This window comes from Entelurus aequoreus, linkage group LG13 (assembly GCF_033978785.1).
Source record: "Entelurus aequoreus isolate RoL-2023_Sb linkage group LG13, RoL_Eaeq_v1.1, whole genome shotgun sequence".
Taxonomy (NCBI): Eukaryota; Metazoa; Chordata; class Actinopteri; order Syngnathiformes; family Syngnathidae; genus Entelurus; species Entelurus aequoreus.
The window spans coordinates 60,366,030-60,386,334 of NC_084743.1; the positions used below are offsets into that span (position 1 = coordinate 60,366,030).

Below are 20,305 nucleotides of genomic sequence, written 5' to 3' on the forward strand. Positions count from 1 at the left end.
AGTTTAGACTTGCAGTGTTTTTGCTTAAAAACAACAATTGGCTTAGTTTTATATGCATACAAAATATAAACAAAACATTTTTGGAAGTTAAAATTAGGGATGTCCGATAATATCGTCAGTCCGATAAATGCTTTGAAATTTAATATCGGAAATGATCGGTATCGGTTTCAAAATTATCGGTATCTATTTCAAAAAGTAAAATGTATGACTTTTTAAAAGGCCGCTGTGTACACGGACGTAGGGAGAAGTACAAAGCGCCAATAAACCTTAAAGGCACTGCCTTTGCGTGCAGGCCCGATCACATAATATCTACGGCTTTTCACACACACAAGTGAATGCAAGGCATACTTGGTCAACAGCCATACAGGTCACACTGAGGGTGGTCCTATAAACAACTTTAACACTGTTACAAATATGCGCCACACTGTGAACCCACACCAAACAAGAATGACAAACACATTTTGGGAGAACATCCGCACCGTAACACAACATAAACACAACAGAACAAATACCCAGAACCCCTTGCAGCACTAACTCTTCCCGGACGCTATAATATACGCTACCCCCTACCCCCCACCTCAAACCAGCCCCCCTCCCCCAACCCCGCCCACCTCAACCTCCTCATGCTCTCTCAGGGAGAGCATGTCCCAAATTCCAAGCTGCTGTTTTGAGGCATGTTAAAAAAAATAATGCACTTTGTGACTTCACCACAAAATTAGGCATAATAATGTGTTAATTCCACGACTGTATATATCGGTATCGGTTGATATCGGAATCGGTAATTAAGAGTTGGACAATATCGGAATATCGGCAAAAAAGCCATTATCGGACATCTCTAGTTAAAATGTTTTACATCAAGTAACTAAAGTAAACATTTTTATCAAGCTTACCTTATTAAATTAACAATTTGCTAATGTTGTAAATCAAATGACGTATTATAGAGTTGTGGTATTGAATGCTACATACTAGAAATGTCCGATAATGGCTTTTTTGCCGATATCCAATATTCCGATATTGTCCACCTTTTAATTACCGATTCCGACATCAACCGATACCGATATATACAGTCGTGGAATTAACACATTATTATGCTTAATTTTGTTGTGATGCCCCGCTGGATGCATTAAACAATGTAACAAGGTTTTCCAAAATAAATCAACTCAAGTTATGGGGGAAAAAAATGCCAACATGGCACTGCCATATTTATTATTGAAGTCACAAAGTGCATTATTTTTTTTAACATGCCTCAAAACAGCAGCTTGGAATTTGGGACATTCTCTCCCTGAGAGAGCATGAGGAGGTTGAGGTGGGCGGGGTTGGGGGGGCGGCAGGGTAGAGGGGTAGCGGGGGGTGTATATTGTAGCGTCCCGGAAGAGTTAGTGCTGCAAGGGGTTCTGGGTGTTTGTTCTGTTGTGTTTATGTTGTGTTACGGTACGGATGTTCTCCCAAAATGTGTTTGTCATTCTGGTTTGGTGTGGGTTCACAGTGTGGCGCATATTTGTAACAGTGTTAAAGTTGTTTATATGACCACCCTCAGTGTGACCTGTATGGCTGTTGACCAAGTATGCATTGCATTCACTTATGTGTGTGTAAAAGCCGCATATATTATGTGACTGGGCCGGCACGCTGTTTGTGTGGAGGAAAAGCGGACGTGACGACAGGTTGTAGAAGACGCTGAAGACACGCCCCCAATATTGTTGTCCGGGTGGAAATCGGGAGAAATTCGGGAGAATGGTTGCCCCGGGAGATTTTCGGGAGGGGCACTGAAATTTGGGAGTCTCCCGGGAAAATAGAGAGGGTTGGCAAGTATGCCCTACGTCCGTGTTTTACCGGATACGTACCGCTCCGTACAGCGGCGTTTTAAAAAGTAATTAATTTTACTTTTTGAAACAGATACCGATAATTTCCGATATTACATTTTAAAGCATTTATCGGCAGGCCGATATTATCGGACATCGCTATCAAAAACACCAACAATTGGCTTAGTTTTATATGCATACAAAACATAAACAAAACATTTTTGGAAGTTAAAATGTTTTACATCAAGTAACTAAAGTAAACATTTTTATCAAGCTTACCTTATTAAATTAACAATTTGCTAATGTTGTGAATCAAATGACGTATTATAAAGTTGTGGTATTGAATGCTACATACTTTTATTTAACAACATAAAGTGGCGAGTGGACAATAACAATAATAATAAAACTACTATTGGCTTCCATTTAAATATTTGGTTTTTGCCTTAAGAGACTTACTACTTGACTTTGTCAACAAATAATTATATAGATATATAATTGTTTTGATTTTAAATTGATTTTTTATTTTTTTGAACAAGAATTGCAATTCGTTTGGAAAAAAAAAATGACAACCCTATTTTAATATATATATATATATATATTTATTTTTTAAAATTATTGAATCAACATAAAAAACACAAGATACACTTACAATTAGTGCACCAACCCAAAAAACCTCCCTCCCCCATTTACACTCATTCACACAAAAGGGTTGTTTCTTTCTGTTATTAATATTCTGGTTCCTACATTATAGAACAATACAGTAAGCAAGGGATACAGTCCGTGAAGCACACATGATTGTGTGTGCTGCTGGTCCACTAACATTTTCATTAATTACTATTTTTTATGTAATTGTTCTTATATTGTTTTACTTTCTTTTTTATTCAAGAAAATGTTTATTTATTTATCTTATTTTTTAAAAAGGACCTTATCTTCACCAGACCAGGTTGTCAATGAAATGACACCCCTATTAATTATGCAATTTATTTTGTCAATACAAGCTCTTTTAGCTCAACTGCTATAAAAAATGGGCTAGGAGGGTACGACTGGCAAATTTCACTCCAAAAATAAATTTTGATCAAATTGTTACCAAGTTTTGTGTAAATAAAAGACTTGCATGCAAGTCAAACGTCCCTGGATGACACTCTGACAACACAATTGCATTTGTGTACAAATATCGGGGTCATTTTTTAAGCAAATCTTGAATTTACTCACCTGTAATTAATGAAAAATGTGATGAATCTGATTTTTTTTTTTAACAATTTGACAACCCTGATCGCTACATGAAAACATTTTCATTGATTTTACCTGCGCTCGCCACCACAAACTCCCTGGGCAGGCCGAAGATGCGGTTGTCCGTGTCGAACTCGATGACGATGGAGCTGGCAGCCTCGTAGCAGGACACCACCACCTGTGTCAGAGCGTCGTTCGCGTCACTTCCACACATTAAAGCAAACCACTGACTTGTACTGTCCTACAAAGTGATGCAAATAAAACCAAAAACAGCAGACTTTGACAAATCCACCCGCTCGTCCTTTTTTTAACTGCTAAATGTATCAGTGTTCAAATAACATAAATACTCGCTAAAATGGTTTGGCATCCTATCGAACTGAACAGAGGCTGTGCACTGCAAAAAGTCAGTGTTCAAAAACAAGGAAAAAAAAAATACAAAAATGAGGGGTATTTTATTTGAACTAAGCAAAATTATCTGCCAATAGAACAAGAAAATTCGGCTTGTCAAGACTCTCCAAAACAAGTAAAATTAGCTTAGCTCAATTAACCCAAAAATACCTTAAAATAAGTATATTCTCACAAATAAGTGCACTTTTCTTGGTAGAAAAAAAAGAGACCTTTTTGCTCAATATGTTGAAAAATATTCTTAAATTAAGTAAATGCTAGTGCCATTATCTTGACACAATGATATGCGCTCGGCATCATGATTTTTTTTTTTTCATGCTTGAAATAAGAAATTTTAGTTTTATGCATGTGAGTGTTAATGACACAGCTTTGCATCAGTTGATATTCTAATTTTTTCAAGCATGTTTTACTCAATATAGGTCATAAAATCTCAGCTACAAGCTGTAATATCTTACTGAGATCATTTAGGACCAAAACCCTTAAAACAAGTAAAACACTAACATAAAATCTGCTTAGTGAGAAGAAGTATCTTGTCAGACAGAAAATAAGCAAATATCACCCTTATTTGAGATATTTAATTTAATTTAAATTGTATATTAGGTGTGTGAGGTGTCACTTTTATTGTTGTTGGCCAAACTGTTGCACTGAACTTCTAGGAGGCATTGGAGAAGAACAAAGCTTGTTTATTAAGACAAACTGCTTCTTTCGTTTTATATTGATATCAAAAAGTAAACACCATGTTTTTTGTGTGTTGTTTTCATTTCATAAAGGTAGTATTTAAAAAAAAACATTCATGTGACACATAATTTTGTTACAATTCCTATCTGACATATTTCTGCTCAAACTCTTAATGGATCTGTCCCGATGCAGCATCTACATGTAAATATAAAAGTACATATCTTTAAAAAAAATAAAGATTTAAAAAAAACAAAAAAACCTTCCTCTATCAAAATGTAAAAATATAAAGACATCATGTAACGAGAAAAATATGACACATTATTATTAATGAACAATAAAACCCCCAAAATATTTGTCTTTAGATATATGGATAACATTTATCTATAGTCTTTTTTATTAGACATTAAAAATGACATGATGGTATCACATTCACACCCCAACACTGCTGTACCTAACAATTGATAACGATAATCTTAATTATTACTTTGGCCATAGTTGGCAGCCCTAGATCTCATACATGAACACTTTTTTTATCAATATGGACAAAAAGTGCAGTTACATCTTATGGCCATCAGGTGCCATCTTTCAAAATTCTTACGTTATTATTCTTGAATCTTTTATGTCCATAAAGTGCTATCTTGCACAATTTTCACATTTATTTGATTTATTTATGTTCTTTTTTTTCTGCCATATTACTTTGTTTATAATACTTGAGGTCCATGAAACAAGTGTTTTTATCTACAATGTTTCTCCTACAAAGGAAATAATTTTGGATGTGTTGTGTTCTTTTTAAATACGTGCAGTTATGTCTTATGGCCATCAGGTGCCATCTTTCAAAATTCTTACATTAGGTATTAATCTTGAATCTATTATATCCATAAAGTGCTATCTTGCACAATTTTCACATTTATTTGATTTATTTATGTTCTTTTTTTCTTGCCATATTACTTTGTTTATAATATTTGTGTTGCTTTCATATGCACATTCAATTTCTATTTGGGTTTGATTGATTGATTGATTGAAACGTTTATTAGTAGGTTGCACAGTACAGTACATATTCCGTACATTTGACCACTAAATGGTAACACCCGAATAAGTTTTTCAACTTGTTTAAGTCGGGGTCCAAGTAAATCAATCCATGAAACAAGTGTTTTTATCTACAATAATGTTTCTCCTACAAAAGGAAATAATTTTGGATGTGTTGTGTTCTTTTTAAATAAGTGCAGTTACGTCTTATGGCCATCAGGTGCCATCTTTCAAAACTCTTACATTAGTTTTTATTCTTGAATCTCTTACGTCCATAAAGTGCTATCTTGCACAATTTTCACATTTATTTGATTAATTTATGTTCTTTTTTTCTGCCATTTTACTTTGTTTATAATACTTGTGTTGCTTTCATATGCACATTCAATTTCTACTTGAGGTCCATGAAACAAGTGTTTTTATCTACAATAATGGTTCTCGTACAAAATAAATAATTTTGAATGTGTTGTGTTCTTTTTAAATAAGTGCAGTTACGTCTTATAGCCATCAGGTGCCATCTTTCAAAATTCTTACATTAGTTCTTATTCTTGAATCTCTTACGTCCATAAAGTGCTATCTTGCACAATTTTCACATTTATTTGATTTATTTATGTTCTTTTTTTTCAGCCATATTACTTTGTTTATAATACTTGAGGTCCATGAAACAAGTGTTTTTATCTACAATAATGTTTCTCCTACAAAGGAAATCATTTTGGATGTGTTGTGTTCTTTTTAAATAAGTGCAGTTACGCCTTATGGCCATCAGGTGCCATCTTTCTTAAATTCTTACATTAGTTTTTATTCTTGAATCTCTTATGTCCATAAAGTGCTATGTTGCACAATTTTCACATTTATTTGATTTATTTATGTTCTTTTTTTCTGCCATATTACTTTGTTTATAATACTTGTGTTGCTTTCATATGCACATTCAATTTCTACTTGGGTTTGATTGATTGAAACTTTTATTAGTAGATTGCACAGTACAGTACATATTCCGTACATTTGACCACTAAATGGTAACACCCGAATAAGTTTTTCAACTTGTTTAAGTCGGGGTCGACATAAATCAATCCATGAAACAAGTGTTTTTATCTACAATAATGTTTCTCCTACAAAAGGAAATATTTTTGGATGTGTTGTGTTCTTTTTAAATAAGTGCAGTTACGTCTTATGGCCATCAGGTGCCATCTTTCAAAACTCTTACATTAGTTTTTATTCTTGAATCTCTTATGTCCATAAAGTGCTATCTTGCACAATTTTCACATTTATTTGATTAATTTATGTTCTTTTTTTTCTGCCATTTTACTTTGTTTATAATACTTGTGTTGCTTTCATATGCACATTCAATTTCTACTTGAGGTCCATGAAACAAGTGTTTTTATCTACAATAATGGTTCCCGTACAGAGGAAATAATTTTGAATGTGTTGTGTTCTTTTTAAGATTAAAGATTAAAGTACCAATGATTGTCACACACACACTAGATGTGGTGAAATTTGTCCTCTGCATTTGACCCATCCCCTTGGGGAGCAGTGGGCAGCAGCGGCGCCGCGCCCGGGAATCATTTTGGTGATTTAACCCCCAACTCCAACCCTTGATGCTGAGTGCCAAGCAGGGAGGTAATGGGTCCCATTTTTATAGTCTTTGGTATGACTCGGCTGGGATTTGAACTCCAACCTACCGATCTCAGGGCGGACACTCTAACCACTAGGCCACTGATTAAATAAGTGCAGTTACATCTTATGGCCATCAGGTTAGTTTTTATTCTTGAATCTCTTATGTCCATAAAGTGCTATCTTGCACAATTTTCACATTTGATTTATTTATGTTCTTTTTTTTCAGCCATATTACTTTGTTTATAATACTTGAGGTCCATGAAACAAGTGTTTTTATCTACAATAATGTTTCTCCTACAAAAGGAAATAATTTTGGATGTGTTGTGTTCTTTTTAAATAAGTGCAGTTACGTCTTATGGCCATCAGGTGCCATCTTTCAAAATTCTTACATTAGTTTTTTATTCCTGAATCTCTTACGTCCATAAAGTGCTATCTTGCACAATTTTCACATTTATTTGATTAATTTATGTTCTTTTTTTTCAGCCATGTTACTTTGTTTATAATACTTGTGTTGCTTTCATATGCGCATTCAATTTCTACTTGAGGTCCATGAAACAAGTGTTTTTATCTACAATAATGGTTCTCGTACAGAGGAAATAATTTTAAAAGTGTTGTGTTCTTTTTAAATAAGTGCAGTTACGTCTTATGGCCATCAGGTGCCATCTTTCAAAATTCTTACATTACTTTTTTATTCTTGAATCTCTTATGTCCATAAAGTGCTATCTTGCACAATTTTCACATTTATTTGATTTATTTATGTTCTTTTTTTCCTGCCATTTTACTTTGTTTATAATACTTGTGTTGCTTTCATATGCACATTCAATTTTTACTTTGGTTTGATTGATTGATTGATTGAAACTTTTATTAGTAGATTGCACAGTACAGTACATATTCCGTACATTTGACCACTAAATGGTAATACCCGAATAAGTTTTTCAACTTGTTTAAGTCGGGGTCCAAGTAAATCAATCCATGAAACAAGTGTTTTTATCTACAATAATGTTTCTCCTACAAAAGGAAATCATTTTGGATGTGTTGTGTTCTTTTTAAATAAGTGCAGTTACGTCTTATGGCCATCAGGTGCCATCTTTCAAAACTCTTACATTAGTTTTTATTCTTGAATCTCTTATGTCCATAAAGTGCTATCTTGCACAATTTTCACATTTATTTGATTAATTTATGTTCTTTTTTTTCTGCCATTTTACTTTGTTTATAATACTTGTGTTGCTTTCATATGCACATTCAATTTCTACTTGAGGTCCATGAAACAAGTGTTTTTATCTACAATAATGGTTCTCGTACAGAGGAAATAATTTTAGAAGTGTTGTGTTCTTTTTAAATAAGTGCAGTTACGTCTTATGGCCATCAGGTGCCATCTTTCAAAATTCTTACATTAGTTTTTTATTCTTGAATCTCTTATGTCCATAAAGTGCTATCTTGCACAATTTTCACATTTATTTGATTTATTTATGTTCTTTTTTTTCAGCCATATTACTTTGTTTATAATACTTGAGGTCCATGAAACAAGTGTTTTTATCTACAATAATGTTTCTCCTACAAAAGGAAATAATTTTGGATGTGTTGTGTTCTTTTTAAATAAGTGCAGTTACGTCTTATGGCCATCAGGTGCCATCTTTCAAAACTCTTACATTAGTTTTTATTCTTGAATCTCTTACGTCCATAAAGTGCTATCTTGCACAATTTTCATATTTATTTGATTTATTTATGTTCTTTTTTTTCTGCCATATTACTTTGTTTATAATACTTGTGTTGCTTTCATATGCACATTCAATTTCTACTTGGGTTTGATTGATTGATTGATTGATTGATTGATTGAAACTTTTATTAGTAGGTTGCACAGTACAGTACACATTCCGTACATTTGACCACTAAATGGTAACACCCGAATACGTTTTTCAACTTGTTTAAGTCGGGGTCCAAGTAAATCAATCCATGAAACAAGTGTTTTTATCTACAATAATGTTTCTCCTACAAAGGAAATAATTTTGGATGTGTTGTGTTCTTTTTAAATAAGTGCAGTTACGTCTTATGGCCATCAGGTGCCATCTTTCAAAACTCTTACATTAGTTTTTATTCTTGAATCTCTTACGTCCATAAAGTGCTATCTTGCACAATTTTCACATTTATTTGATTAATTTATGTTCTTTTTTTCTGCCATTTTACTTTGTTTATAATACTTGTGTTGCTTTCATATGCACATTCAATTTCTACTTGAGGTCCATGAAACAAGTGTTTTTATCTACAATAATGGTTCTCGTACAGAGGAAATAATTTTAAAAGTGTTGTGTTCTTTTTAAATGAGTGCACTTACGTCTTATGGCCATCAGGTGCCATCTTTCAAAATTCTTACATTAGTTTTTTATTCTTGAATCTCTTATGTCCATAAAGTGCTATCCTGCACAATTTTCACATTTATTTGATTTATTTATGTTCTTTTTTTTTCAGCCATATTACTTTTTTTTATAATACTTGAGGTCCATGAAACAAGTGTTTTTATCTGCAATAATGTTTCTCCTACAAAAGGAAATCATTTTGGATGTGTTGTGTTCTTTTTAAGTAAGTGCAGTTACGTCTTATGGCCATCAGGTGCCATCTTTCAAAACTCTTACATTAGTTTTTATTCTTGAATCTCTTACGTCCATAAAGTGCTATCTTGCACAATTTTCACATTTATTTGATTAACTTATGTTATTTTTTTTCTGCCATTTTACTTTTTATAATACTTGTGTTGCTTTCATATGCACATTCAATTTCTACTTGAGGTCCATGAAACAAGTGTTTTTATCTACAATAATGGTTCTCGTACAGAGGAAATAATTTTGAATGTGTTGTGTTCTTTTTAAATAAGTGCAGTTACGTCTTATGGCCATCAGGTGCCATCTTTCAAAATTCTTACATTAGTTTTTATTTTTGAATCTCTTATGTCCATAAAGTGCTATCTTGCACAATTTTCACATTTATTGGATTTATTTATGTTCTTTTTTTTTCAGCCATATTACTTTGTTTATAATACTTGAGGTCCATGAAACAAGTGTTTTTATCTACAATAATGTTTCTCCTACAAAAGGAAATCATTTCGGATGTGTTGTGTTCTTTTTAAATAAGTGCAGTTACGTCTTATGGCCATCAGGTGCCATCTTTCTTAAATTCTTAAATTAGTTTTTATTCTTGAATCTCTTATGTCCATAAAGTGCTATCTTGCACAATTTTCACATTTATTTATGTTCTTTTTTTTCTGCCATATTACTTTGTTTATAATACTTGTGTTGCTTTCATATGCACTTTCAATTTCTACTTAGGTTTGATTGATTTATTGATTGAAACTTTTATTAGTAGATTGCACAGTACAGTACATATTCCGTACAATTGACCACTAAATGGTAACACACAATTTTCACATTTATTTGATTTATTTATATTATTTTTTTCAGCCATATTACTTTGTTTATAATACTTGTGTTGCTTTCATATGCACATTCAATTTCTACTTGAGGTAAAAAATAATTTAAAAAAATAAAGTGTTTTTTATCTACAATAATGTTTCTCCTAAAAAGGAAATCATTTTGGACGTGTTGTGTTCTTTTTAAATAAAACTTGGTTAAAATATTTGGGTATAAATATTTGTTGAAAATTTTGAGCACATTTAAAAATAACCGTGATAAGAAATGTTCATACCGTGACATCCCTAGTACTCCTGCAAGAAAGTGAGCACGGAGCTCCTCGTTAGCAAGCCTCCCCTGCAGGTGTGACTACTTAACATCATCTGCTGCAGGTTGCCTGGTGGCTCTGAAACAGGGTTAGATCGCCGTGCTCGTCAAAAAACAAAAAAACAGAAAAAAAAAGTAAATGCCTCAGCTTTGTGACATGTGAATTTGACCTGCCTTTTGTGGCTCATTTCTTTCCCTTTGCAGCGCCATGCTGTCGGAATACACCCTCCAAATGTTGTTTGTCAAACAGTAAGTGCACCCGTCCGTCGTGAATCCCCAACTGGGGTTGTTCTAAAAGAGGCTTTTCTTTCAACTTTCTAGAGACGCCGCGAGCTCCTACGACTTAAGGCGGCGTATTCGATGCCCGAAGAAATACGGGGAATCGACGAAGGAAAGGCGTTACTTGCTGGCACCGAGTCGTTTGGACGCGTCGCGTGAGCAGAAGGAAGTGGATTGTGCGGAGAGGCGGCTGGACGACCGGTACGTAAGGAATGCGGCGATTGTTCCGGACCTCCGCGTGACGCCCGGTGACAAAGCAGGGAGCGACTCGGACGTCGTGTCGGCGAGTCGACCTTTGATGATCCACGGCTTTACGGTGGCAGAGTATCGGCAGATGTATCATTCGGTGGTGGATCCCCTGCTGCTGAGTCCTGGCGGGAAGCTGCGGGCCTACAACCTGGAGCTGGGCCGCACTATTAAGGAGCATCTGTTCATAGAGCTGGCCTACCCCACCATTCAGATGTGTGAGCAGTCGTCGGGACAAGTGGAGGTGGCAGAGAGGTTTTGTCTGCTGCGTCCTACACCCTGCATAGACCTGGACTGTAATGGATGCTTGCCACATTAAAGTCAGCTTTTTAATTTGTCTCCCAATTAGGGCTGTGAATCTTTGGGCACCACACCATTCGACTCAGAATGGATTCATACCGATTCTCGATTCAAAATCCATACTTTTTAATAACATTGGGTGCCGGTTCTATGATTAACTACATTCCTCCATAAAATAGACAGTGCTGATCAATTTTTATATTACTTAATATAAAATTGGCTTTGTTTGATAAAATTCTACCCAAGCATTTATTAAACTTAAATAAAAATAAAGCAACAAGAGAAGTATCCAACACTTCTCTTATCTAAAGTAAATCTGTTCAGCAGATATGATCATTTACATCAACAATATGACTTGCCTGAGTGGCTGCACAGGACAGATTGAAAAAGAAAAAAAATAATTGTGTGTGTGTGTATATATATATATATGTATATATATTAGGGCTGCAACAACTAATCGATTAAAATCGATTATTAAAATAGTTGCCGATTAATTTAGTCATCGATTCTTTGGATCTATGCTATGCGCAGTTTTTTTTTGTTTTTTTTCTTAATAAACCTTTATTTATAAACTGCAACATTTACAAACAGCTGAGAAACAATAATCACAATAAGTATGGTGCCAGTATGCTGTTTTTTTCCAATAAAATACTGGATAGGATAGAAATGTAGTTTGTCTCTTTTATCCGATTATTAATCGATTAATCGACAGATTGATCGATTATCAAATTAATCGTTAGTTGCAGCCCTAATATATACATATATATAAAATATGTAACTTTAAAAAAATATATATTTAAAAAAAACAAATCAAATCCATTAAAAGGTTTTTTATTTACATATATTTTTAATCGTTTTGATTTTGGTTAGACTGTCCGCCCTGAGATCGGTAGGTTGTGAGTTCAAACCCCGGCCGAGTCATACCAAAGACTATAAAAATGGGACCCATTACCTCCCTGCTTGGCACTCAGCATCAAGGGTTGGAATTGGGGGTTAAATCACCAAAAATTATTCCCGGGCGCGGCACCGCTGCTGCCCACTGCTCCCCTCACCTCCCAGGGGGTGAACAAGGGGATGGGTCAAATGCAGAGGATACATTTCACCACACCTAGTGTGTGTGTGACAATCATTGGTACTTTAACTAACTTATATATAAATATATATATATATATATATATATATATATATATATATATATATACATATATATACACATTACCGTTCAAAAGTTTGGGGTCAACCAAACAATTTTGTGGAATAGCCTTAATTTATAAGAACAAGAATAGACTGTCGAGTTTCAGATGAAAGTTCTCTTTTTCTGGCCATTTTGAGCGTTTAATTGACCCCACAAATGTGATGCTCCAGAAACTCAATCTGCTCAAAGGAAGGTCAGTTTTGTAGCTTCTGTAACGAGCTAAACTGTTTTCAGATGTGTGAACGTGATTGCACAAGGGTTTTCTAATCATCAATTAGCCTTCTGAGCCAATGAGCAAACACATTGTACCATTAGAACACTGGAGTGATAGTTGCTGGAAATGGGCCTCTATATACCAATGTAGATATTGCACCAAAAACCAGACATTTGCAGCTAGAATAGTCATTTACCACATTAGCAATGTATAAAGTGTATTTCTTTAAAGTTAAGACTAGTTTAAAGTTATCTTCATTGAAAAGTATAGTGCTTTTCCTTCAAAAATAAGGACATTTCAATGTGACCCCAAACTTTTGAACGGTAGTGTATATATATATATATATATATATATATATATATATATATATATATATATATATATATATATATATATATATATATTTTTTTTTTTTTTAATTTTTTTTTTAATCAAATCAATTTCTAAAAAATATATTATATATAATTTAAATTAAATAAAATCCATTAAAAAAATATAAGAACATTTTTAAATCGATTTGATTTCTTTTAACCGATTAAGAATCGTTACAAGTAATCGTGATTAATTTAAAAATCGATATATATATTTTTGTACATGCTTTCTCCCAATAATTAAGACATTTTTTGTTTTGCATTGTCAGGAAAAGAACAAAACATATAGGCTCTATGCTTTGTCGTTCTAGGCCTAAACAAGCATTCAAATACTGAGTTGGTCCAGTTTTTTCAAATAGCAGGGGGTTCGATGCCGGGGGGGCATGTGACCTCAAGGACTCAGTATCATGTAGTATCATTCTTCTAAAAAGTTGTGCGCTACAAAACATGCTCATTGTAGCCGTTAATCCTGACTTCCTCATTTTGATTAAAAACAAACAAACAATCAGCACAAATTGTTTTATTCATTTTTGTTTTATAGGTTAAAGTATTTTATATATTGTGGTCCTGAGTTAATATAGCAGATCAATTAGAATGTATTATTTTTTTTTACAATTTTACAAATGATGTTTATTAAACAAATGTGCTTTTTATTTACAAAATATACCATACATAATGCTAAAAAAATATATTTTGCAATTTACTATTGAACTTTTAAGTTTGTTCCGCTTAACAATTTTAAAGTGAAACACACAACACAACAAAAAACACAAAAGAAAAAAATTAGCATTTAGACATATTTTCTCGAGATTCTTAATCTCAGATTAAAATCATTAATTGCATTATTTTATCTTAGTCTACTGAAGTGCTTCTCAACTTTTTTCTGTTATGCCCCCAGAGGAGGAAGAAAACATTTCGCACGCCGCAAATATAAATCGTATCATTTGTCTATAAACTGTTATAAGTACACCTCTGCAATACTGTATCCTTATTAACATTAAAGAAAAACAGAAAATATACAAAGTGCATCATTTTGCATGAAAAAAAAAATTATTTAAATTATACATATTTTTGACTGACTTCAACCATTTAATACTGAAAAATAAAATAAAATAAACCCAATAAATAACAATAAATTCAAATTGATCAGCAACATTAACTCAGGAGGACAATACATAACACACTTAAACCTACAAAACAAAAATGAATACAACTTTTTTTTATCAAAGTGAGGAAGTCAGGATTAATGGCTACAATGAGCACATTTTACAAAGCAGCAGTTTGAATGAATGAATGGTACTGATAAAGCATGCATTTAGGTGTACCTAATAAATATCAATTGTAAAAGCCATTCTATATAAATGTAGCGATCCACTTTTCATTGCTTCAAGTAGAAGGCATATTTGAAGAACGCAAACATAACGTACACGTGTGTATGTAAGTATATACCTCTTGTCGTTGTTGCTGGTAGCCATCGGCGACCGCTTCGATGTTGTGGTTCCCCGGAGCCAACAGTGCGCGAAAGTAGCCGCCCTCCCCGGTGAACACTCTCACTCCCCCATTCAAGACGATGATGGCGCCGACGATGGGCTTCCCGCTCTTGTCTCTCACCACACCTTGTACCCCTTTGTGGACCTGGGTGAGTGAAGAACATATACGTTAAGGCTGGCCAAAGTGCGGCCTGGGGGTCCTGCATCTAATTTGTTAACATTCTAAAAACACTATTACTAAAAACAAACATAAGAAGTGGAATTAAAGCGCAAACAGGTGTACTGTAATGAAGAAACGTTGAAATGTTGACACTAATAACACAAGGTTGTCATTGCTCAAAAAATAATAATGAGTCAAAATCAATGTTGTTATGAATTAATGACCCATTCAATCAAATATTCCACTTTGAAATATGTTTCGGGGAACATTTTTCATATTTTGTGTGTTTCCCATATCAAAACCAAGGTAACCAGAGCATAATACATAAAAAAATTAAAAACCTTATAATGTAGAGATTGAAGCATTGACAGTAAATAAAAAAAATAAAAAATACATTACTATTCCTTAAAGGCCTACTGAAAGCCACTACTACCGACCACCCAGTCTGATAGTTTATATATCAATGATGAAATCTTAACATTAACACATGCCAATACGGCCGGGTTAACTTATAAAGTGACATTTAAAATTTCCCGGGAAATATCCGGCTGAAACGTCGCGGTATGATGACGTATGCGCGTGACAAAGTCAGTTTAACGGAAGTTATGGTACCCCGTAGAATCCTATACAAAAAGCTCTGTTTTCATTTCATAATTCCACAGTATTCTGGACATCTTTTGCAATTTGTTTAATGAACAAGGAAGGCTGCAAAGAAGACAGTTGTAGGTGGGATCGGTGTATTAGCAGCGCAGCGGACTACGGCAACACAACCAGGGGAACTTTGTTGGAGAGCAGACGCGCTAGCCGCCGACCTCACCTTGACTTCCTACGTCTCCGGGCCGCCAAACGCATCGGGTGAAGTCCTTCGTCCTTCCGCCGATCGCTGGAACGCAGGTGAGCACGGGTGTTGATGAGCAGATGAGGGCTGGCTGGCGTAGGCAGCTAATGTTTTTAGCATAGCTCTGTGCGGTCCGGTTGCTAAGTTAGCTTCAATGGCGTCGTTAGCACAGCATTGTTAACCTTCGCCAGCCTGGAAAGCATTAACCGTGTATTTACATGTCCACGGTTTAATAGTATTGTTGATTTTCTATCTATCCTTCCAGTCAGGGGTTTATTTTTTTTGTTTCTATATGCAGTTAAAGCACGATGCTATCACGTTAGCTCGTAGCTAAAGCATTTCGCCGATGTATTGTCGTGGAGATAAAAGGCACTGAATGTCCATTTCGCGTTCTCGACTCTCATTTTCAAGAGGATATAGTATCCGAGGTGGTTTAAAATACAAATCCGTGATCCACAATAGAAAAAGGAGAAAGTGTGGAATCCAATGAGTCAGCTTGTACCTAAGTTACGGTCAGAGCGAAAAAAAATATGTATTTCACTGCATTCTAGTCCGTCACTCTAACGTTCCTCGTCCACGAATCTTTCATCCTCGCTCAAATTAATGGGGTAATGGTCCGAATCGCTCTAGCTGCGTTGAAAACAATAGGAAAATATGAGGGAGTGAACAACTGACAACGTCACGCTACTTCCGGTAGGAGCAAGGTTTTTTTTTTATCAGAGACCAATAGTTGCGAACTTTATCGATGTTGTTCTATACTAAATCTTTTCAGCAAAAATATGGCAATACCGCAAAATGATCAAGTATGACACATAGAATGGATCTGCTATTCCCGTTTAAATAAAAAAATGTCATTTCAGTAGGTCTTTAACATCTAATTGTGGGCCTTTTGGATCTCCACAACCTTTCGTGTATTTTTTTATAAACAGTCATTGCTTAAAAAATAATAACGAATCAAAATCAACATTGTTATGAATTATTGACCTATTCAAGACTCCAATAACTTCACATGAAATATTTGACTTTGAAATATGTTTTAGGGTTGTTTTTTTTATACTGTGTGTGTTTGCCATAGCAAAACCAAGGTTTTCTATGACAAAGAGCATGAAAAATATTTAAAAAATAACCTTATAATCCACAGATAAATATGAAGTTGATGTAAAGATCCAAGCATTAAAATAATTACATGACTTATTTTTAACACTTTTGAGTTGAGCCCTTTTGGATCCCCAAGACCTTAAGTGTATTTTTTTTTCTTTAAAACTGTCACTGCTCAAAAAATAATAATGAATCAAAATCAATGTTGTTATGAATTAACGACCTATTCAAGGCTATTCAATCAAATATTCCACTTTGAAACATGTTTTGAGGAAATGTTTTCATATGTTGTGCGTTTGCCAAATCAAAACTAAGGTTTTTTTTGACAAAGAGCACAAAACATAAAAAATAAAAATAAAAACCTTAAAATAAACAGATAGATTTGAAGTCGATGTAAAGATTCAAGCATTGAAAGTGAAAACAACAAAATACGTGACTTATTCTTGACACTTTTGAGTTGGGCCATTTTGGATTCCCAATACATTTACTGGATTTTTCTTTTAAAAACATGTCATTGCTCAAAAAATAAATAATGTATCAAAATTGTAATGAATGACTGACCTATTCAAGACTCCAATAACTTCACATCAAATAGTTTACTTAAATATGTTTTGTGGATTTTTTTATATTGCGTGTGTTTGCTATATCAAAACTAAGGTTTTTTTTTGACAAAGAGCATAAAACATTTAAAAAATAAAAACTTAATAATCGACAAATTTGAAGTTGATGTATAGATTCAAGCATTGAAAGTAAAGGAAATAAATAATAAATGACTTATTCTTCAAACTTTTATGAGTGGGGCCCTTTTGGATCCCTGAGACTTTAGTGAATTTGTTTTTTAAAACGTGTCACTGCTAAAAAAATAATAATGAATCAAAATCAATGTTATGAATTATTGACCTATTCAAGGCTATACAGTCAAATATTCCACTTTTGAAATGTTTTTTTCTACATATTTCGTGTGTTTGCTGTATCAAAAACAAGGTTTTCTTTGACAAATAACATTAATTTTTTTTTTTAAATGTTTTTACAATCGACAGATAGATTTGAAGTTGATATAGAGAGTCAAGCATTGAAGGTAAAGAAAAAAAATGCATGACTAATTTTTAACACTTTTATCATTGAGGCCATTTTGGATTTCCAAGACCATTATATGTATAGTAGACTGTAGATTTCCAAGACCATTATATGTATAGTAGACTGTATTTATGTTATTCACATGTGAGTAATGCTGTATAATAGACTGTATTTATATTATTCACATGTAAAGAATACCTAAGTGTTTATTGTCAATTGTGAGCGAACTGTTGTCAATCAATCAATCAATCAATGTTTATTTATATAGCCCTAAATCACAAGTGTCTCAAAGGGCTGCACAAGCCACAACGACATCCTCGGTACAGAGCCCACATACGGGCAAGGAAAAACTCACCCCAGTGGGACGTCGATGTGAATGACTATGAGAAACCTTGGAGAGGACCGCATATGTGGGTAACCCATATGTGCTGAATTTCCCCCAGGGATCAATAAAGTACTTTCTATTCTATTTTTTTACAGTTGTTTTTTTTTAATCTATCATTGCTCAAAAAAGAATAATGAATCAAAGGCGATATTGGTATGAATTATTGCCCTATTCGAGGCTTCAATTACTTAAAATATTTCACTTTTTGTGGGGTATATATTAAATATTTTGTGTTTTTGCTATAAAAAACAAGGTTTTCTGTGACAAAAAGACATAATAATTTTTTTTTCTTCATAATCGACTGATAAATCTGGATTTGATCAAGAGATTTTAGATGAAAATATTAACATATGAATTACTTTTAAAACTTTTATGACTGAGACCCTTCCTGGTCCACAACATCTTTAGCATTAACCGAACTTGAAAGTAGTCATGAGGGTTACAAACATCAATACATTGTAGGGCTGTGAATCTTTGGGTGTCCCACGATTCGATTCAATATCGATTCTTGGGGTCACGATTCGATTCAAAATCGATTTTTTTTTTCAATTCAACACGATTCTTGATTCAAAAACGATTTTTTCCCGATTCAAAGGGATTCTCTATTCATTCAATACATAGGATTTCAGCAGGATCTACCCCAGTCTGCTGACATGCAAGCAGGGTAGTAGATTTTTGTAAAAAGCTTTTATAATTGTAAAGGACAATGTTTTATCAACTGATTGCAATAATGTAAATTTGTTTTAACTATTAAATGAACCAAAAATATGACTTATTTTATCTTTGTGAAAATATTGGACACAGTGTGTTGTCAAGCTTATGAGATGCGATGCAAGTGTAAGCCACTGTGACACTATTGTTCTTTTTTTTTTTTATATAAATGTCTAATGATAATGTCAATGAGGGATTTTTAATCACTGCTATGTTGAAATTGTAACTAATATTGATACTGTTGTTGATAATATTCATTTTTGTTTCACTACTTTTGGTTTGTTCTGTGTCGTGTTTGTGTCTCCTCTCAATTGCTCTGTTTATTGCAGTTCTGAGTAGGGCTGCAACTAACGATTAATTTGATAATCGATTAATCTGTCTGTTATTACTTAGATTAATCGATTAATGATCGGATAAAAGAAACATACATTTCTATCCTTTCCAGTATTTTATTGAAAAAAAACAGCATACTGGCACCATACTTATTTTGATTATTGTTTCTCAGCTGTTTGTACATGTTGCAGTTTATAAATAAAGGTTTATAAAAAAAAAATTAATTTTTTTTTTTTAATTGCCTCTGCGCATGCGCATAGCATAGATCCAACGAATCGATGAATAAATTAATCGCCAACTATTTTTGTAATCGATTTAAATCGATTTAATCGATTAGTTGTTGCAGCCCTGAGTGTTGCTGGGTCGGGTTTGGTTTTGGAATTGGAGTGCATTGTTATGGTACATTGTTATTGTTTTGTTGGATTGATTAATTTAAAAAAAAACAAAAAAAAAAGATTTTTTTAAAAATGAGAATCGATTCCGAATCGCACAACGTGAGAATCGCGATTCAAATTCGAATCAATTTTTTTCCCACACCCCTAATACATTGTGTTGATTTTAAAAAGGACAAATGTCAGAATGGCCCCCGCATCCTTTGATTGTTCAGTCTGCAGCCTTCATTGGAAAAGTTTGGCCAGCGCTGGTCTACATGCTGCTTAAAAAGTGACTCCAAATGCAGTCTGCATACCTCCACCAACATGCTGAGAAGAGGCTTCTTGTTCTCTGCCCAGAGTGTGGCCAGCTGCTCGGCTGGAGGAAACACACAACAGCCAGTGTACACGGTGATCTCTGGACAGTGGCCAAAGTCCATGCTGAAGTCCTGGAAGGCACATAAAGGGACATGGAGCCAACGTTTATTGATAGCTCACATTCGCTTCTAGTCACGGTGGGGTTGTTAGACCTATTTTTATCTCCAGTCACATTGACAATGTGGTACATTTTGTGACCATTTATTTTAATGCCACCCTAGGTAATACTGTAAATTCCCTTCTATAAGCCGCTACTTTTTTTCCTACGCTTAGAAACCTGCGGCCTATAACACGGTGCGGCTAATTTATGGATTTTTCTTTGCTGAGGGCCATAGTGTAAATAGTTTTTAAAAAATAGGCAAAGACAAAGAACAGGTGCGTC

The 20,305-nt window shown here is 34.0% G+C and overlaps 2 protein-coding genes across 3 annotated transcripts in view; one reads left to right on the forward strand and one right to left on the reverse strand.

The window, feature by feature from the left end:
- The window catches only part of cpda (carboxypeptidase D, a), a 77,000-nt gene that overhangs the window by 7,626 nt on the left and 49,069 nt on the right, over positions 1–20,305 (reverse strand). The window contains exons 18-20 of the mRNA XM_062068096.1: positions 19,863–19,994; positions 14,532–14,717; positions 3,105–3,207 (exon numbers count right to left, since the gene is read on the reverse strand). Coding sequence (XP_061924080.1) covers positions 3,105–3,207; positions 14,532–14,717; positions 19,863–19,994 — 421 coding nt within the window. The remainder of the gene's footprint in view (positions 1–3,104; positions 3,208–14,531; positions 14,718–19,862; positions 19,995–20,305) is intronic.
- On the forward strand, positions 10,433–11,341 carry LOC133663936 (uncharacterized protein C22orf31-like). Of its 2 annotated transcripts, none has more exons than XM_062068672.1 (3): positions 10,433–10,566; positions 10,682–10,726; positions 10,799–11,341. In XM_062068672.1, the coding sequence occupies exons 2-3, from the start codon at positions 10,686–10,688 to the stop codon at positions 11,319–11,321; spliced, it is 564 nt and encodes a 187-aa protein (XP_061924656.1). In that variant the 5' UTR covers positions 10,433–10,566; positions 10,682–10,685; the 3' UTR covers positions 11,322–11,341. The 2 variants fall into 2 exon arrangements, with proteins under 2 accessions (XP_061924656.1, XP_061924657.1); XM_062068673.1 differs by having other exon boundaries at positions 10,457–10,513.

Coding starts and splice junctions, on each gene's coding strand:
- LOC133663936 (XM_062068672.1), top strand. CDS start 10,686: ATGCTGTCGGAATACACCCTCCAAATGTTGTTTGTCAAACA. Junction 10,727..10,798: donor CAAATGTTGTTTGTCAAACA/GTAAGTGCACCC, acceptor TCAACTTTCTAG/AGACGCCGCGAGCTCCTACG.